Source organism: Lissotriton vulgaris, chromosome 3_1 (genome assembly GCF_964263255.1).
Source record: "Lissotriton vulgaris chromosome 3_1, aLisVul1.2, whole genome shotgun sequence".
Lineage (NCBI taxonomy): Eukaryota > Metazoa > Chordata > Amphibia > Caudata > Salamandridae > Lissotriton > Lissotriton vulgaris.
In genome coordinates, this window is record NC_141689.1 from 422,094,768 (window position 1) to 422,111,819 (window position 17,052).

The following is a 17,052-nucleotide window of genomic DNA, read 5'->3' on the forward strand; positions in this document are numbered from 1 at the left end:
GGTGCAAAGTGCGACTTGGGGTGCCCTCAGGTCGCAGTGCGAACAGCGGCTCAGTGGTAACATCAGATGGCGTTGTCGGTGAGACCAGGGTCGCGGTGCGAGGTGAAGGCGGTGCTCGTCGCGGTGCTGGCAGGTCACAGTGCCAGCAGCGTTGTCGTCGTTGCTTAAGCGCTGTTGGCAGCTAACGAACTGGAGACGATGGCCCCGGCGTCGGTAACCCAAGGCTGCAGGGCTGGATGAGAGCAGTGCGTCATGTAACTTTATGAGCGGTGCCATCGAACTACGTGCAACCAGAGGCATTGATTTCGGCATGGAGCTGCGTAGTCGGGCATACCAAGTAGTCGTCGTGAAGCAAGGCGGTGCGGAGTGTGGTGCTCACAGGTCACGGTGCGAGCAGCGGCTCTGTGGCGGCCTCAGCGGGCTTTGTCGCTGAGACCAGGGTCGCGGTGTGGCGTTGCCCTCTGCGGTGCCTTCAGGACACGGAGTCTGCAGTGGCATTGTAGACGTTGTCGGTTTGCCCTTAGCACAGTCCCCAGTGCTGAGGGCAGAAGTGCATGACACCTTTGCTGTTCCTGAGACTTCTTGAAGAGGGGGCAAGCTCTACCTCAAGCCCTTAGAGAAACTCACGAAAGTAGATTGCAGAAAGTTCAGTCCAGTCCTTTCACTGCCCAAGACAGAAGCAGCCACTGCAGGCCAACACAGCAAAGTACACCAGAAAAGTGGTAGTTCCTCCTCACAGCTTCTCCGGCTCTTCTTCTTGGCAGTCTTCTTGGTCCAAAAGAATTCAAAAGTTCAGAGGTCTGGGCCCCAATAATTTTATCCCAAAATCCTTTGATCTCTTAGGCAGAGAGCATCTGTGCCCAGCCAGAACCAGTTATGCCTTCTCTGGTGTGTCTTCCTGGCAGGAGGTGGAGCCGGCATGGTCAGAGGCAGACCAGACACTTTGAGGTGCAAGGAAAACTCCTCCCCCTTCCCCAACTGCAGCCCAGGTCTATTCAGCCCTTTCCTGAACCACCTACACTATCTGGAGCCAATCCTGCTCCCCAGCCTTCTGTCATCCAAAACCCAGACAGGCAATCCACATTCCAGCAGAGGCACATGGGATGACTGAGCAAGAAAATACCTACTTTCTAAAAGTGGTATTTTCAAACACAGAATGTAAAAATCACCTTCACCAAAAGATGCATCTTTAGATTCTGAGTTCAGCATACTAAACTTTATTTTCCTACCTAATCCCCCGGGCCAGTTGTGTTTATTAGATGTTCTAAACAAACTCCCTATTCTGTCCTATGGGGAGCAGTTAGACTTTAATATAGAAAAAAATGAAATTCGCCGTAATTCAGGTCATGCCACACACAACAGGGCATGTCCTACCTTTTAAATACACTGCACCCTGCCCACAGGGGTACCTTGGGCCTACCTTAGGGGTGGCTGACATGTAAAAAAAGGGAGGGTGATGGACTGGCAAGTGTGTGCACTGGCCAAGTTGACATGGCAGTTACAAACTGCATGCAGACTCTGCAATGGTGGGTCTGAGTTACCTTATCAGGGCTGCTCACGTGGGTGGCATAATCAGTGCTGCAGGCCTACGAGTAGCATTTAATTTACAGGCCCTGGCACACTCAGTGCACTTTACTAGGGGCTAAAAAGTAAATCAAATATCCAATCATGGAAAAACTAATCCATAACACAATTTACCACAGGAGCACTTGCACTTTACCATTTATCAGCAGTGAGAAAAGTGCACAGAAACACTACGCCAGCAAAAACAGAGTCAAAACCAGGAGGTCAGAAAGCAAAAACTCAGGGGAAACACGCTAAAGGATGCCAAGTCTAACACTCAAATTTTGCCATTATAGGTCTAGATCACACTTTGATGCAGGGCAGAGGGCGCACTATAATTTACAGTGACTCCCTAATCCTAAACTCACTCTCACTAGAAGACATGCCATCGTTTGAGGTCAAAGTAGCTGAAATCAAACTTGCAAATAAACAGATAGCCAAAACACTCCATTTATACCATCCTCCTGGCAGCAACACAGTCTTCCTGGAACAACTAATGGAAATGATAACATTCAATGCCACCACGCTCTCTAATACAATATTATTAGGAGATTTCAACCTGCATTGGAACAATGACAAATTCCCCAAAGTGGCAGCACTCAGAAACCTGCTTCAGGACCTTAAATTTATTCAAGATGGTTAAGAAGCCAACTCAAAGGCGCCACACTTTACCTCATCACCGCTAAACCGGGTCCAGTAAACATGATAGACATCACCCCAACAGACTGGTTAGACCACTATCAAATCCTTTTTCAAATCTCCACACAAGAATTCAATCAAAGGGCAAATGAGAAGAGAGAAAAACTTGGGTCAGGGACTCCAGACTGCTGGAAAATGGCAGTGGTCTCTCCACTGCTTAAAAAGGAGAATCTGGACCCCACATGCCCAGCCAACTTTAGGCCCATCTCCTCTTGCCATTCCCTATTAAAATTCTAGAGAAACTGGCCACAAAACATCTCTCCAACTTTCTTGAGACTACTGATTGTTTGGATGTGGCTCAGTTTGGGTTCAGACCGGCACATGGGACAGAGTCGGCGTTGGTGACTGTTCTTGATGACCTTCGGACGCGGGCCGACTAGGGTCGAGCAGCCTTTTTAGTGCTGCTCGACATGTCGGCCGCGTTCGACACGGTCAGCCATGCAATCCTGATCAGGAGATTGACGGAGGCTGGGGTGTCGGGCTTGGCCCTTGAATGGCTGGTGTCATATCTCGATCATAGGCACCAGGTAGTTGCACTGCCACCCTTTCAATCGAACATCAAGAGGGTTGGTCAGGGAGTACCCCAGGGCTCGGCCATCAGCCCCATTCTTTTCAATCTTTACCTCCGTCCCCTGATCATGCTGATTAAATCTTTTGGCATAACAGTCACCAACTACGCCGATGACACCCAACTTATCTTCTCGTTTGAAGGTAAGGGCGGGGTGTCACAGGAGGTCTTCCATCGATGCATGAGCACCACGGCAGAATGGTTGGGTAACAACTCCCTACAATTTAACAGCTCGAAAACCGAGGTGCTACATTGCTCTTTAGATCGGACCCCCAGACCCCTACCACAGGGCTTTTGGCCTCCCGATTTCCAAGGTACTAGCTTGCCCGCTGAATCGGTTCGGAATTTGGGGGTAATGTTTAGCTCCGACTTACAGCTGGACACATCAGTGAATAAAACGGTGGCCACGTGTATGGCATTACTTGGATCCTTGCGAAAGATTCTACCCTTGCTCCCGGTACAGGCTAGACCAGAGGTAGTGCGGAGCATAATTTTAAGTCGTCTCGACTATTGCAACGCACTGCTGCTGGGGGCTCCAGCTTCTTTGCTAGGAAAACTCCAACGAGTACAGAATTTCGCTGCCAAACTGGCACTCTCGCGACGCCGCTTGGACTCTTCTGCCAAGGCACTTAGGGACCTACATTGGTTGCCAATCTCTCAACGGGTGAACTTCAAAGCTTTGTGTTTGGTTTTTAGAGCTTTACACGGTCAAGGCCCGTCCCCTCTGCAGGATCTTTTTTCTTGGTACATCCCTTCAAGACCACTCCGGTCAGCCTCGGCTTACTTGGTGGTAGTACCCAAGTTTCTGAGGTCCCGGATGGGTGGTCGGTCCTTCAGGTCTACCGCAGCGCTGCTGTGGAACTCTCTACCGCTAGGCCTGAGGGCCTGGAAGATCTCTCCTCCTTTAAAAAAGCATTAAAGACCCATCTGTTCCCCAGAACAATGTAAATAGATTGGAAGCTGGAAACATCATGTTGTGTGTCTTAACAGTCCAAGCGCCAGGATGCCCGTCGGGTGACAGTTACAGCGCTATATAAGAACGCCTATACATACATACATACTACAGCCGCGTAAACAGTACACCGATTAACCAAACCTTGGTTCAAGAATATATACTTCTCTACAACAGCAGTATGACCAACATTGCTCAAAAGGCCACTCCACTACAGCATAAAAGGCTAAAGTATAAAACCTCAGTACTGTGGTTCAACCAAACAAACAATACAAAACAACAACGAAGACATCTGGAACAACTATTGAGGAAGGACCAAACATCACCCATCTCGAACAGCTGAGAAGACACAAAATCTCATACAAAAAGAATATTTTTTCTATTTTTTTTTGCGGAGTTTTATATAGCTCGAACTTAACCCGCAACCGAATCGGGTATCAGAGTGATTCACATAACACTAGTTACGTTACATGAGGACACACATTCATTTTTGTTAGGCACGGGGAGATTAAGTGATTTGCCCAGAATCACAGAATGTTCAGCGTTGTTACCGAGACTCGAACCCAGTTCCCCAGGTCCGAAGTCGAACGCCGTAGCCGTAGCCGTTAGGCCAACTCCTCACCCATCTTGAATCTTGAATGCCAAAACAGCAGCGATCAGATATCAGCTAGACACCGCGAAGAATAGGCCCATAAAACTCTTTAACACAATAAAAAAACAATCAGGAAAACTGGCTGATCCCACACCTGCAAGCAACTTGACGGACATCTGCAACAAATTCTCAACTATCTTTAAAGAGAAAACCATAACCATACTAAACTCTATCCCCAGCCAGGCTTATGCCCAAATCAGGGAATCCTTCAACCCCACTCCCACTACACAAGGAAGAAAGCAGAACTACACACCACAACTGTCACAAGGAAGAACTGAGCCTTCTGGAACAGTTTCAGGGGCAGGGGGCCTAAGCAGAAGTGGCCTCATTTGTTTTCAGGTGTGTTTCACCAGTGTGAACTAATCTGTGCATTTTTTTAAACCTCACCCCACCCCCCCACCCCTCTTTTTATAACATTTTGCAGAAGCAGTGTTTTGTGGAAAGGCAATACGCAAATGTAGGCCACTTCTTTTTGCGTGCCCGGGCCAATTTTTATTCCCAATCCAACCCTGCATTTCAATGATCCCGTTCCCTCTCACCTACTGAATGAGATCCACTAATCCATCACTCCCTTATTAACGAAAACTGTGAATGCATCTCTCCAGCCAGGATTGCTCCCAGATTGCCTGAGGATGGCCCAAGTATCCCCCCCTACTAAACAAGCATTTACAATGCAACGGTTTCGCCTTTGGAAAAGTTTGAGCTATTGGCATTGTGAATTACAAACTTTTTATTTATTTGTTGGTTTTGAAAACAGATAAATAAATGGCATTGTCATTTACAATGGCAATAGCTTAATCTCTCGCAAATGCGATTTGGATTGCAACTATTTCAGTTATCATTTTGCACTACGATGAAAACTGGCTTGTGCATTTACTCCTGCAGAAGAGTATCAAGAGGAGAGTCAGCAGGCGTCCCTGTAGGAGGTAGTGTATTCAAGACTGTGCAATACAATAATTGCTCCCTTCCCAACTCACTTGGTCTAGAACGCCCAGTCATACACTGCACCACCATACATTGCGACACAAATTGAATAACGCAAAACAGACAAAATATCACCATAGAAACCACAATACTTTGACAAAACATGTTTCAGTGAACATTTCAATAAGGTCACAAAGGCCAGATAACTTATCCAAAATAAATTATATATATAAAAAAACACAAACAAAAGGCCTTGATGTGGAAAGGCAATAAAAGGTAGTAATCAATTGTTCTTTTTACTGCTTGGACATTGAGGTGAGAGATATACAACTATATTCTGGGACCGGTAAAGTCCTGAAGAAGGCCAGCGGCACAAATTTACGACTGAAACATGCCGACGATTTGGCAGTAAGGAGGGGTGTAAGGAACACATAGCATCTCCAAATCACCACTATCCTTAATGTTTTTGATCCTAGCCGGAGGGTCCAGGAATAAAGTATAAGCACACCTTCGAGCTAGTTTTAATTTACACTGCACTTTCACTTCCGGTGATCCCAGTCACTTTAGATATTAATTGTTTCTCTTTTGTGTTGTGTTTTGTCTTCCCCTACCACTCCAGGTGTTGGCTGCGCAGTGGTGTTTTGAAGCAGCCCTATGAGTAAGCATGTCACACAACTGTGTGAATGAGGGCAATATTAAGACACACAGCACGTGCCACCACATATAGAGATATTTTACCACTCCCTTCACCTTCTGGTGCATGTAAGTGTTTTCTGGGGGTCCGGAGTAGTAGTGTCCGTTACCCTCACCCCTCCTCTTCTGTGTGAATAATTGTTTTGTATATGGCCATGTTTTATACATGTAACCGTTGTAAAATATGGTCATTCCTTTTGGCCAGCATAGATGAAATGTGCTGCAGTGTGTAGAACTGATTTAAGAGGAGTGGGATGAGTCTTGGGGAGACCAGTGAAGAGGAGTTATAGTAGTTGATTCTGGAATGCACCAGTGATTGAAGAAGAGTTTTCAGATCTTGCTCTGGAACGTAGTGGCAAATTTACTCAGAGAAAACACAATTGATATTGTGCCTTACTGACCATAGTGTTGATTTGCCATTGTAAAATCAGTGTCATCTGGTAGGGAACAGGGATGGTGAGTCGGGGCAGGGGAGATGGAAAAAACAAAATATTAAAAAACACACTTACCTCTTCACAGCCACTGTCTCTCCTCTGTTTCTCTTCTGGACTCCAAGTTCCAGAAGCATGAAGCACACAGGCTCCCCTAAGCCAATTACGAATCTGCTGTCACAAGCAGGACCGCAGCATCGTGATTGGTCTGAGTACCGTGGATCAGCGTTCGGACAGGGTGTGGGAAACTGTGCATGCTCTCCACCCAGGCTGTGAAATACAGCCGGGTGGAGAACATGCTAAGTGCGCATGACTGTTTGGCCGGCCCAAGATGGCCAGCCAAACTTTCATGTGCTCTTATTGTGCACAAACCACTCCTCCTCCCTGTGACACCAGCTCCACCTCGCCCTATCCTAGCCCCGTAGATATGAAAAATAAAATGATAATAACGTTGTTTATTTTTCCTTTTCCACTGCTCTGATAGCAGTGGGGCGATGGAGCCGCCCCTGATATTAAGCACCTCACAGATACCACTATAGTATGTAATTAATTAACTAATGAAGCCGATATATTAAACAGTTATTAACAACCCACATTTTCATTCTTACTGCTTACAGGTTTATCAACTTAAAGCGCGCTCCATAAATGTGCCAAGATCAGCTAAACTATCCCCGGAGAAGAGAAGCCATTTTGATAACAACTGGATGTTGAATTTAATCCAGTTCATCCATTTAAAATAGGGACTTGGGACAATACCACGTTCATCTATTCAGATGCTAGAAAGCTTGTAATACGATAATTTCAATGGAACTTTCAAACGCTTTGAATCATGCTGAGGTAATTAGAAAGCAGGCAGAATGAGAAAGGAGCTGTTTGATTTGTTTGGGGTGCTCTCCAACTGCTGTGTGAATTATTTTACTGCTGATTTTGACGCTGTGAAAATTCTCACCTCATTACTGGCTGCGTGCCGCGGTTTCCGCTTAATGGGCCTAATCAGGAACATTTCCATCCCGCCTCGGAGACTAATACACAGCAGAGCGGGCCGCGGCTGTTCCACCCTCGGGCCTTCATTTCTTTTCTGGTTACATTTTCTGTAGCTCACAATCAACGTCTGGAGGAGTGAGTGGGGAACTAAACAACACAACATATATCCATCAGGGCGAAAACTGCTGAGCGCAGCACCATTATCATACCAAAGACCGGAAGTTTATATGTTTGCAAATGCTTAGTGGGATACTGCTCAAAGCACCGTGGTTTGCATTTCTACAGCTAGTACGACGGTGGAGGACAGGCCACTAGCTATCTTCTACCCGTGGGATAGTGATGTCATACTATGCAAGGCACCCGGAATTACTCATACCGTGGTGGGGATTGTTATTTTACAAAGTGCGGAGTTACTGCATTGCATATCGGAATGGACTATACAGTGGCAATGCTTTTTACCCGGTTCTGAGTCGGAAATTCGGAATATTAGATTTTTTTTCCTGCACTAATTCCAACAGGTTTATACCTCGTGAAAATCTTGTTGTGAACGACCAACGGGTTCGGTAATTACTGCAAACCCCGGAATCCTGACTCGGCGTCTCCGTGCAGGAGGGAGATGGCGAGCGAGTGTTTTGTCCTTGATGTGAGCGACGGCAAAGCTCTCTCGTTTAGGCTCTGGCGACCGCGTGAATGAGCGCTGTTCAACAAGTTCTAGTGAGAAAAAAAGCATTGCGTTTGTCTCGGCGACGCAAACCTCAAACTGAATCCTTCTACAAGTAAACTTCAAAAATTACATGTTGAAGCCAAAAGGGGGTTGTTATTTGAAGTTGCACCAATGGCTTTTGCATGGTGTCCGTGTGTTGTTTTAGAATGCATTCGTTGCTTAAAGGTTAATCACAGGTGATTAATCTGTGGGTGTTTAATCTAAATATCTTTTCTTAAAGGATACTTTTTCCTTATTTACTTTTTGTTATTAACAAAGATATTCCTTACTTCTTGCCTTAACCTGACCTTTTTCCTTTAAACTAACCTTTTCTATTTAAGTTTAACTCTTCTCTTATGCCAAACATTATTTTATCCCTCAACTTTATTTCATATCTGTACCATTCTGGAATTTTTGTTCCATTGGCTATCCCTTTATTTAATCCCCCTCTTCCCGCCTCCCTGTAAAAAAGACGTTAATGTTGCAGATTATAATTTTGACATATAGAGCGATGCATTCTGTTGGTCAGATAATGAAGAGTAATTAGATTAACAGCTGTCTGCAAAATGTATAGCAGCTTGAATACTGGTGTAGCTGCGAGTACAACAGGAAGCCAGCATCATTTAAAATGTAGCTGAACGTCCTAATTCCAGCTGCAAACCTTGCTGCACTCAGTGCCCCACTATATGTTACAGTGGAATCTTTCTGAGTGATTCGGACCCTCCTGTGTTCCTTTCTATGTTAGGGAGGGTGACTATGACCTGAGAATATAATATCACTTGGCTCACTGTCCAGCACGTGTAGCAGCATGGCCTATGGCAGGCCTTGTCAAGCTGGTCCGACAAATGGGCGCAAGGCCATTCAAAATTCTTGCATTCTACAGAGCACCTGCAGGACAGTGCTTCATGGATCCAAGTAAAAGGCCTTAGAGGAATTGCAGTACTAGTTCAAAGGGGGCAGTATCTATTGTAGCTCAAGAGTAGTTAGGAGGGGTCCAGTTCCTATCAGGAGCAACATTCAGGTTTTGGAGATTCAGCCAACCCGTGAAGCGAGGAGACTGACATGACATTCACTACGGAAAAATTAGTGTAACCATAGCAGGATAATGAATCCAGCTTTCAAGACACATACGAACAACACTCCTTATTTGGAGCTCTTTCTTTTTCAGGACATCTGCACTGACTTGTTCCTCCATCTTTTGACTGAGTGGGAGGTAATAGCTATTCCCCAGCAAAACCAGACATGGAAGACCAAACAAGTCCTAGAAATCCAGTACATCGCCCACTGAGATGGCAGCGGGAGATGCACGCCAAGCTGGGTTGCTATAGATCTGCGCACAGGCGCGACAACCCAGAAGCCGGCCACAGAGGCACGAAAACCGAGGCACAAGCAGGGAACAGCAGAAACAGCTGCCCCACTCACCGGCTTCTCCTGCTGTTGCGGTTCCGGCAGGATGCGGGGCCCTCCTCAGCGCATGGAGGTCCCGTGGCTGGACAGGCGGACGGCTCCTTTCTCCTGGGCGGCGGGGTTCTCCTCCTCGCAACGGAGCCCCGCCTGCACCATCCGCCGCCTCTCTTCTTCCGGGTGAGTGCACCGGGGCGCAGAGTAGGCTCCTGCCTGCCCCGGTGCCCAATGCAGCCGCGATTCTTCCGGGGGAGGCGGGGTAGGCTCCCGCATGGAGGTCCCGTGGCTGGACAGGCAGACGGCTCCTTTCTCCTGGGCGGCGGGGTTCTCCTCCTCGCAACGGAGCCCCGCCTGCACCATCCGCCGCCTCTCTTCTTCCGGGTGAGTGCACCGGGGCGCAGAGTAGGCTCCTGCCTGCCCCGGTGCCCAATGCAGCCGCGATTCTTCCGGGGGAGGCGGGTTAGGCTCCCGCCCTCCTACTTCCGGTTGTCCCGGGGGCCCGCCCCCGGCCTGCCTGACTTCCTGGTCGGGCGCCGGGCGGCGGCAGGGACGATTTCATGGGCAATGAATTTTTGGCTTTTGGCGGACGTTGCCTGACGTAGCCAAAAGCCAAAAATTCTCAGGAACGCCCCCGAATCTGGTCCGGCCAAGACGGACGCCTCTCTGTTCCAATGGCTATCCTCCATTTATGGAGCTAGCCAATGGAACAGAGGGCGGATTCCCGAGCAACATACTGTACTCATTAGATTTCTCCTGCGCAAAAGCTGCTTGCGCAGCTTTTTTGCAGTCGAAACCTAAAAAGGGCCTTGACCAGAATGACTTAAACAACTTCTGACGAGTATGAAATCTGCCTTTTCCTGCCTAAACAGGTAGAAAAGTGCACCCATTATCAGCTATGTGAACACATCAAGAATTCAGAGCTTTTAGACAATCGTCAATCAGGTTTCAGGCCGGAAAACAATACTGAGGTCGCCATTCTAAACATCTTAGATTATATAGTGACATCACTAGACAATACTCATGGATTTATCAGCGGTGTTTGACATGGTCTCCCACAAACGCTTCAGGGAGACCCTTGAAGACAGAATGGGTCTATCAGGGACCGTCTTTAACAGGTTCGCCTCCTTCCTTCCGAACCAGCAGCAAAGAATTAAAATCGTCAACACCCTATCTGATGTAGCAGACATCACCATGGGAGTTCCGCAGGGATCCACAATTTCACCAACGCTCTTCAATCTATATATTTCACCAACGCTCTTCAATCTATATATGGAACCACTCACTGTAATCCTCAAAAAATCAAAAACCTCATACCACATGTATGCAGATGACACTAAACTCTACCTCAAGCCCTCCCCTCAAGAGGATATCCGGAGACTGGATGACACCCTGAGGAAAACACAGGACTGGCTGGCACCCAACCATCTAAAACTAAAACTAAAATCCGCTGAAAACCAAATTAATCAATTTCTCCCCACCTCTTAAATCCCAACAACCTCAACCATGGTCCCTTATATAGAAGCAAGCTTTCAGGAGGCTGTAGAAAATCAAAAACTCGCAGCCGCACTTTCACTTTCACTCTAAACATATGAAATTCTACCACCATCAATGAGGGCAATCACCTCAAGCAATCTCTTCAAGACAGAAGTTACAGCTTTACTACTAGACAGAAATGTAACATAAGAGAATTTACTTTGAAACTGTTCTTTCACAACTTTGTATATTGTACCATACTATTTTTGGCATCCAGTTTTTCGATTCTTAGGAACAGCGTTTCATAATGTGATATTGGCTCCTATTTTGTACCCCATTTTGTACTGTATCCTACTATTTTTATAACCCACTTTTTGACTCCTATGTACAACGTTTCTTTAGAGACTTATGCCTTACTGTCCCCCAACCCTCATCCAACACTATCTTTGTACAGCGCTCTGATATCTCAATGGTCATGTTTACGTTTTATAAAATGCTATAAATAAGTAAATAAATGGTCACCAAATAAAATAAATCGACTGTAACAAATACTTTTATTCTACCCAGAGTCCTGGGAGGATGCAAATATAACATGGGGATTCATAGTACTTAGGATAACATCTTGAATATTATATCACAGCAAGAACTGTGGCTTTCAGAGGGCCTTAGCACATTTTGCCATTCATAATTTTGAATAAGGTAAATTCTGCAATACAATAGCATGATTAGGTAAAGAAGAACCATAGATAACTTACACGCCTCCATCTATGATCCCTTGCGTGAGTAGCCCTAACATTAAACGATCACAAGGGAGGGACAAGAAAATCACAGTGCCTAACACTTCATCAAACCAGGTTCAATAACAACAATCAGATCTAGCATTACACGCAAAATGTTATTCTAGAACTCTATGCTACGGGCAAGCAATGGTCTGGTATTAACTACAGAGCAATTCAAGGTCATTCTGTTTCTAAGCGAGGTGTTAGCATTGTCCCAATCTTTCTAGCTGTTTGTTCAAACTATAGGACTGAAGCGCAAACTTCAATAGTGGATATTAAGGTTGTACGGCTAATGGTCCCTGGGTTCAGGGAGCTGTAGAGTAGACTGCACCAGGAACAACAACTCTTTCAATAGTGTTGTTTTCATCAAGCCAGGCGATGTCCTCAAATACCAGCAGCTGCAGGTATTGTTGCTCTCCTTGGAACGGTCTCGAAGGGATATGAAGGATGCCACCTTCTTGGGCCTAAGATAGTCTGCCCATTCACTCTGAATCCGGACTTTTTTTGCATATCGCCTATAAGACTCCTTGCCCAAACACAGAGGATTGGTTAGTGTAAGTGATGTCTCTAACTGCATTATCAGGACCCCAGGACTCTGATAAGAAGTTCTACTGAACAAATGTAAATATGTGCGAAAATTCATGACCTGAAGCATAGGAGGAACACTGGAGAACAGTCTCACACTTTCCCGCACTGAAAGGCCGTTTCATATAAGCGAGGAGGCATGTGGGGGGGGGCCTACTGGCACAAAAAGCAGAACAGCCTCTAGGTAATGTGAACAGTAAGATCCACCTTTTCGGAAACCCCTGAACTGTGTCATAACTGTGAGTACAAGAAGCAAGAAAGCCCAGACGGGAACTCAAATACACCACAACAAAACTAGGAAAGACAGACCAAAGGCTTGAAAATGAGGCTCCGGGCTTTAAAAAACAATCAATTTCCCACAGCAGAACTGGAGACATCCAAGCTGGGAGAATAGAGTCCATATTTTCAACAAAAGATACTCACACTAACATTTTCATTACAAAACCATTAAGCGCACTTAAATGTTACTTCCAAATTCAGGATAATGTGTCATCAGCTCCCGATTTTAATGTGCTTTTATAGCAGTAATAATAATAACAATAATAATGCCTACCGATTGCAACGTACCATGCTTCTGCGACACTTCCCATTGCTACTCCTGATCCATTTCTTCTTACCTTTCTCATCTGGAGGAGCTTCCGGTTGGTCGAACAAATTGAGGTCCACAGGGGCTTCGGATGAATCGGATGCAGGAGTTTTTTTCTTCTCATTCTTTAGTTCCGGTATCTTAATAGCAGGATTAAACATGGGATGTTCTTCCAACGTATCCATTTCTGTAGAAGGGAACAGGGGTGACTTAAAAAAATAGTGGCATGGTTTTCGACGTCAGGTTTGCAGCAAAATATAGCGTAACCATTTTGAGGCGTCAAACCACATTAGCAGAGAAAATTATATTTAACCATTGTCAGATTCTTCTACCAAACACTTCTTTATTTTATATAGTTTGTTAAAGTCCACAAATGTATACAATCGTTTAGTTTATATTCCACCTGAAATGAGAACTGATCCAATGTGTTCAACTCCTGGTAACAAAACAAATGTTTATTTCGTGAGCCTTTGTTACATTACAGGAGAATCACATGTGGGCATGGCAGATTGTGGAGTGGGGGCCTCATTCATGGAGTTGTACGTTTATTAGTTTAGTACGGGGTGTGGCTCGACGAATACACCATTTATTTACGAATCTCTGACAAACCAATCTTCAGAATGACATGGCAGACTTTTAAACACTTCGAAAGCAACCTCCCCAAAAACTACCACAAGGAGTTTGGGCAAAACAAAGGCAACACACTCGAGTCTGAACGACAGCACTGCTGTCAACGAAAAAAGAGCTATACTACATCAAAGTCAGTCATATTGAAGTAACCTTACTGCTATCCACCGACGTAGAAGGAAAGTTGCCAGGGCAAGAAGGGTTTATATCTGATAATAGAACATTGAAAGTTCATACCCTGTTGAAGTCTTCTGATGCGCTCCTGCGCCTTCCTCTGACCCTGCTTGTCCTTGTCTTGCTTGGAGGTGGCAGCCTCGGCCTTTGCATCCAAAAGTTTTGCTGTTAGCTCCAAGTATCTTTCATTCTGTTAGAAAAATTTTAATCATTTTAGAAATAACGTTTTTTGTTGTTTTTTTGTTTTTTACATGCATGCTCAGTACTAGGAAAGCAACCAGTCTAGCCAGCATCCAACCACAGCAAAACGGCGTTAAGATTTCTCATTAAAAACAACACCAAATATCACATCGCTGCTGTTGACCACTATTGGTTTTCCAGCACTCCAGCCCCTATAGACAAGGAGAATTAACATTGGCCATTGCAAAGGACCCACCACCATCCGGCAAACATTGCGCCCTTACTCAAGAATCCTAACCCCAAGTAGAAGACAAGAGGAATAGGTGGCCACTTGTTTCACTGCCATTTATTTAATAGCGCATGCAACACATTTTCAATGAAGGTGATATTGTCTTACAAGCAAGATTGCGTAATCGTGCTCAACGTTGACATTAGGGCGTATAGTCCTAGGGTGTAAGTCCTCCACTCAGCATCTTGGCTGGCGACAGATCGTAGAGGTCTGGGTCCAATTATCGCTAATAAGCCGGCACGGTGGTCGCTGCGCCTTGCTGAGTTTATGGGTTGTGTCTATTCCCCCCTTGCACGTTGTTATAGGGGTTATGGGATGTCAGCTGTGTGTTAGCCTTGAACAAACTGGGGATATATAAAACTGGGGTGCACTGTGTCGTATATAATGATTTCGTGTAGGAATTTGCCTGAGAGCTGTACTATTGCAGGGTATTTTGCTGGAATTGCGCAGGTGCGGTGGAGAGGGGGAGATGGGATCCTTGATCGCTATCCTCCTGAGGGTGTGGTGATGAGTCGGTTGTGGCCGACCGTTGTGATCTGTCGGGCGTCTGGGCCCCTGGGTAGTCTCATGGGCTATGGGGGCCCCGGGGAAACTGGTCGACCGGGGTCCTGCCACTGTTGTTGTTTCTTGCGCAAATGAATGAAGTAACATTGCCCAGGGCATGGAAACTCGATGTTTGCGGATTCCCTGGATTTCCTCCGCTCGGAGTAGACCTTCTTCTGCCGTGCCCCACTTTTTGACCGCTCCCTCCCATTCCGCCAGGGGAGGACTCTCGGGCGCCTTCCAGTGCACAGTGATGCATCGCTTGGCCAGGAGGAGTACCAGGGAGGCGAATCATCTCTCTACTTTCATGTGTTTGTGTTGCTTATGGATACCCAGGGCGATGACCTTCCAAGTGTAAAGATCCCATAGCCCTGTGACCTCTCGAAGGGTTGTGTGGATTGTGTGCCAATAACTATGAAGCGATGGACAATCCCAGAACATGTGTAAAAAGGAGGCATTGGGCTCCAGGCATCTAGGGCAGGCTAAGGAGCTGTCCGGGAAGTACTTCTGAAGTTTTTCGGGAGTGAGGTAAGCCCTATGCAGAATGTGTAGTTGTATGTTTTTGAATCAGTAGTTGCGGGATACTTTTTTGGTATGTTCAAGTCCCCAAGTCCATTTCCTGTTACGTAGTGGCCTGCGAAAGTCGGTTTCCCATTGTTCTCTGGGAAGGGCCAGTGTGGATTGTTTGAGGGTACGTATGGCTTTATATAACAGGTGACTAAGTGTCACCCTGGACCCATCTGCAGGATCGCATGGATTACCGGATGTGTGTGGGGTTCTGTGTCAATCGTGTGCCACTGCTTGCGACAGTCTTCTAGGAGCTGTCTGTGCAATAGAAACTGTCCCCTGGTAAGTTCAAAGTTGTTTACAAGTGTTTCAAATGTCTGTAATTGCCCATTAAAATATAGCATTCCTACGTCTGTCAAGGCATAGTCAGACCCTACTAGCGGCAGAAGCGGGGAGTACGGAGGTGCAGCCCAATGCATTCTATAAAGGCGCGCTAGACAGGCGCGTGCAGTCATCACCTGAAGTGGCTTAGTCGGCGGTGGGGTAGCCCCTGGTAACAGCATGCGATGGATAGTAGGGATTTGAATGTGCCCGGTCGTAGTGATCAGTTCCCTCTGCGCCCGGCCCGCCGCGCAACGCGACACCCATTGCAACTGGGCGGCCAAGAAGTACGCCTCAAAGAATGGGGCCGCTAGCCCTCTCTGGTCAAGGGGCAGTTGCAGTTATGGATGAGGATCCCCAGCAGGTCGTCAAGCTCGCGAAAAAAGGATCGTGGGGGAACCACCGGGAGATTGGAAAAAAAATAGAGCAGTCGTGGAACGAGGATTATTTTTGCAATCGCTATCCTCCCTGTGACTGCGAGCGGGAGATCTTTCCAAAAGTGGACAGAGGACCTAATGCCAGCCATCAGTTTACGGTAGTTACCCTCGCATATGTCCCGTGGCGTATGATAGAGCCGGACTCCTAGGTATGTGACCGCTTGGGGGCTCCATGAGATGTCCACATTACCCAGTCGTAACTGACATTGGGGCAGGGCCTGCACCAAGGGATAGACAGTGCATTTGGACCAGTTGACTTTGAGTCCCGCCACTTCATCGAAGCCTTGTAAAATGCGTAGTATAGGGGTTAGATCTGCTGTAATATCCCAGACATAAATGAGCACATCATCAGCGTATAGCGACACTGCATGGGTTGAGTTGGCGATTGGGATACCCCACTCCTCGCCCGCGGCACAGAGGTGGATTGCTAAAGGCTCCATTGCCATGGCGAAGAGTAGGGGGTAGAGTGGACAGCCTTGCCTGGTGCCCCGGCGGACTGGAAAGGAGGCAGATATAAGAGGGCCTAGTCTCACTCTAGAACTGGGCGCAGAGCAAATGAGCTTAGTGTAGGCTAGTAGACGGGGTCCTATGCCCATGTGCTGCAGGACCTGAAATAAATAAGCCCACAAGAGGGTGTCAAAAGCTTTCTCGAGGTCCCACACCAAACACGCTGCCCGACTGAATCGGTCACATATCTGTTCCTGCACGTGAAACAGCCGCCTGATGTTGTACGATGTATTTGTGCCCGGAACGAAACCATTCTGATCCGGGTGGATCAGCTGTGGAAGGACCATGGCGTACCTGTCCGCCAAGATCTTTCCATAAATGTTATAGTCTGCTGGCAGTAGGGCAATAGGTCGATAGGAGCCCAGCCGATGGGGGTCCCTATCTGGCTCAAGAAGAGACACTATGACTGAT

The 17,052-nt window shown here is 46.7% G+C and overlaps 1 protein-coding gene across 1 annotated transcript in view; it reads right to left on the bottom strand.

Annotated features, from left to right (window-relative positions):
- DHX29 (DExH-box helicase 29) overlaps positions 1-17,052 on the bottom strand; it is a 930,480-nt gene that overhangs the window by 366,012 nt on the left and 547,416 nt on the right. Inside the window, exons 7-8 of the mRNA XM_086960636.1 lie at positions 13,861-13,987; positions 13,028-13,183 (exon numbers count right to left, since the gene is read on the bottom strand). Coding sequence (XP_086816762.1) covers positions 13,028-13,183; positions 13,861-13,987 — 283 coding nt within the window. The remainder of the gene's footprint in view (positions 1-13,027; positions 13,184-13,860; positions 13,988-17,052) is intronic.